General features: G+C 33.0%; 1 protein-coding gene across 1 annotated transcript in view; it reads right to left on the bottom strand.

The window, feature by feature from the left end:
• Positions 1-1,917, bottom strand: part of LOC125505600 (cytosolic non-specific dipeptidase-like) — a 12,036-nt gene extending 10,119 nt beyond the window's left edge. The window contains exon 1 of the mRNA XM_048669687.1: positions 1,755-1,917. Coding sequence (XP_048525644.1) covers positions 1,755-1,789 — 35 coding nt within the window. The 5' untranslated portion in view covers positions 1,790-1,917. The remainder of the gene's footprint in view (positions 1-1,754) is intronic.
• Between the last annotated feature and the right edge of the window lie 2,130 nt (positions 1,918-4,047).

The following is a 4,047-nucleotide window of genomic DNA, read 5'->3' as shown; positions in this document are numbered from 1 at the left end:
ATACATGCCGAGTAACAGTTCAGACTTGTCAGATTTGTCTGTCTATTCGTGAGTTGATAAACAAGAGAAAAATGAGTTGCGATTGTAACAAAATTTAATGTGAATTAAATAATTAAATGAAAAAATTTGCAAAAATAAAAAGCTCGCAAAAGTTGATTACAACAAAACAAATTACAATCAGATGTAAACATCAATGTTAGCAAAACAAGTGTCAACTTACTAGTTAACGTGTAGTTATAATTTTAGTCGCCAGGGAGCGTGTGGACTTTTGAACTCGCCAATTGTGTCGACTTGATTTTTTCATTTTCGATCAGATTTATTTATATTGTTAATAAGTACCCAATGGGCGACGTATCGTAAGCACCAAGTTCTTCTGATTGGAATTAACGTGTTTTGGAAATATTTTATTTATAAATGTACAGAACTATAAAATGTTATTAAGTTATTATTAAAGTGAATTCAACTTTTAGAGTTATGATTTTACCAACCGTATGACGATTTTTGAAAACCCAAAAAAGTTGAGATGTCTTAATCGGTTCCAGACTTTTGCAGCTAGCAGCCTCTAGAAACTACAAGCCATCCAATAAGGAATTTGGAATTTTTCGATTTAAAAAACTACCAAACCCAAATTTTTGTGTTACTAGTAAAACTGGCTAAAAATCTATCCAGAAAAAACGAAATTTGTATTTACATTTTGACGCTCTGTGTTTCGGAATATTAACTTATATAACATATTAACGGATAAGAAAAATTTGCCTGAAACGCAGTATTTTGATCTAAACAATATGTCAGTGAATTTTTCGACATTAGATGAGGGCCACCCTGTATATATTTCTGAAATCGGGGAAAACGATCCAATCGACCTGTCTAAATATATATGAGGTGTCTCATTAAAAACATTTTATGTAAAATTTTGCCATTTCCGTGATTTATATTTTCATTTTAAATTCGCATTTAAAACAATTTGAGTAGAATTAAACAACTTTTGTGCTGGTCACTTTCACAATTTTTTTAAAATAAACAATCGGGGTTGTCAACTTATGAGTAAACACCCAGTAACAATCTAACTGATTTTGATGATACACTTTTGAAATTTTGAACATTTAATAAAATCTAATTCATAGAAGTTAAGCTTTTTTCGAAGTTGATAAATGGCGAATGGTGTGTGGCGCTCATTTTATAAAATTTTTAAAAATCTGAGTACGCTTTGCTGTATGTGATAATTGCAATTACGTGAAGTCGCTTTAGATACAAACACCATTTTGCACACAGTTAGAAAAACGACAAATTCTTCAGATATTTAAATGGCAATCGGTCATTCGAAAACCACTGAAACAAATTGAGGGTTGATAGGAGGCTTGATTATTATGTACGAGTCCCAAGTTTTGTTCCCAAGCTCAAGTTCACGATAAGGTACCAAATATTGGAAATACTTTATGAAACTTAACATTTTTTGACACCTTTGGTTGAATTTTTTTGCAAGTTCTATTCCAATGCGAGTTTCCATAGTTTTTTGCCAAAATTTGGCATAAGTAATCTTAGCCAAACACCAGCTTTGATTGATATGTTTTTGGAATCTTGTATATTTTACCGAATAGTACTTATATACTTCTTGAAGGTGTTTTTATAGGCTAAGAATGAGGAGAAAAATAATAATGTAACCACTAACGTTTGACGATGGATTCTCAGTGTTGGATGCGATAATGAGTGTATTCTAATAATAATTACATCGACCACTAGTTTTAAAAACTTACCGAAATAGATTTGTTAGAGGTCCAGGTAGACTCATCTTTCACTAGTTGGCGATTCGAGATAGTGTAAACCGTAAACTGTCGACTCAACTAGAAACAAATATAAAATTACTTCTCTCCCTCCAATATATAAATCCTGATTATCAGAACAATTGCGGCAAAGCAATCATATCTAAATGCTTTGCAAACAATGAAAACATTTTTATCTATCAGACAGTATACCGGGACTTAGTGAGAAGTACATCAGTCGTAAACGTCTACTACCGATTAATTAATATAAAAAATTTTGCATTAATGTGACGCTCGCACTTAAACGGTCTTTGAGGGTAACAACACTTAATGTTGAATATTTCTGCCATGTTCCGTGAGCCCCACTTTTCAACTGACCGTTAGAAATAATTTTTTAGAAAAAATAGAAAACTTAAGTCGTCCTGATTAGTCGTTAAATATATAAAATATACCTACTATACAGGGTGAATTTTTAAAAGCGTTACAAGGCTATATCTCAGAAACTTTTTAAAATACATTTATCAAATTTTGGAAAGTAACAGAATGGTGGGGGACATGTTTTACATATTTTTTATTATTCTTCTCAAGCACCCTCTTTGAGAGATAATGGCAACTTTGAAATTTTAAAAAATTTGTCATTTCGTATATGGTATGCTATTTTATTTAATGATGAAATTTTAAACATTCGCCATGTATAACTTGCTGTTAAGACTAACTTTAAAAATGATAGCTTTAATAGTAATACTCAACATTGTTCGCAGCCTTCATTTGTAGTAATATACAGGGTGATTTACAACCGATAGCTTACCAGACGTCTAAGGAGAACGCGCTGCACGATATTTCTGAAAATTTGTACAACAAAGTAATCGATATTTGCTACCGGCCGAAAATATTTTGAGCAATGAGCGGTTGCCGCCTATATAAAAAAGAACATATAACTTTGATATGTTAAATAAAACACCCTATATTTTATCGAACGTTTAAAGTGACTATAGATCTGATTCCAAAATCCAAAACTTTTATTAATTTTAATATTTTTCAAACAGCACATAGCCTGACGAGTTATTGTATTACATCGCGAGTTCGAAATTTACAACGCGAGTTACAACCCAGAAATTTAATATTTTGATTCTGAGTTAGCAAAGCCCCATCCTTGAGCACGGCGTACAACAATTCGTTCTAAAAACGATGTCTTAAATACTCTGACGTTTCAGTCTGAGATAAAGAAAACTTGCATTTGAGATAATTAAATTCCCTATTAAGCGATATTGCATGTATTTATGTATACTTGAAGCGTGAAATTTCCGGAATTTAGAGGAAAAAATCGACGATTTAGTGAAAAGTTTCGACGTATTTGTCAAAGGATCCATGAGATGTCTCAATAGGTACGGATTTTTCCATTTTTCAAACTAGTTGTTAGCTTGACAGCGAGCAAAGTTATTCGCGAGTTCAAAAGTGCAAACGCTCCCTGGTGGCTAAAATAATAAATACAAGTTAATTGGTAATTTGACACCTATTTTGTTGACATTGGTGTTTACATCTGATTATGATTTGCTTTGTTTTGTTCTAATCAACCTTTGCAAGCTTTTCATTTTTGTTTTTTTTTTCATTCAGTTCATTCACATTAATTTTTGTTACAATTGCAACTCTCAATTTTCGCTTGTATGCCAGCTCCAAGAGATAGACAAGTTTGACGGTCTCAACTATCACTGTGCAACGAGTAATTTGATGTTTCGCAACGGCCCCATCAGTAGTTGAACTTGCGAATAAAGACAGCCTTTTACGTGATTTTCAGACAGTTTAGATTTAATTATTAGTAAAATGGAGGGATACAATTATTCAAGCAAAAACCTAGACAAAAAACTATTTAGTCTTCATGGACAATGTGACGAATGCAATTATTCAAACAAAAACCCAGACACAAAACTATTTAGTCTTTATGGACAATGTGACGGAATGCAGAAAATTTAACGAAATCTGTGATAATTTAAACCAAACGAATACAAAGAAATTTTGACTAAAGCCGGCGCTACACGATGCGTCGAACATTGGCTCGAACGTTGGACCGAACGTTTCTATGGCAATGTATCTGCTACACGTCGAATGCTTGATGCAAGAAGAAGTTGCTTCATCAAATCAACGAATGTCTTCTTCGAATGTTGCAGAGATTTCTTTAACTCGGTCAAAAATACCGACCAAAGCCGGAACATGCTCCAACACGAACGGTGGACCCTCGACACTGGTAGATCGTAAATTCGAAAGTCGGCTACACGATGCGATGAACTGT

The sequence above is a fragment of the Dendroctonus ponderosae genome, unplaced genomic scaffold, assembly GCF_020466585.1.
Source record: "Dendroctonus ponderosae isolate FM_Combo_2020 unplaced genomic scaffold, Dpon_F_20191213v2 Dpon_F_20191213_9, whole genome shotgun sequence".
Taxonomy (NCBI): Eukaryota; Metazoa; Arthropoda; class Insecta; order Coleoptera; family Curculionidae; genus Dendroctonus; species Dendroctonus ponderosae.
This window is presented reverse-complemented; position numbering and strand designations above follow the sequence as displayed.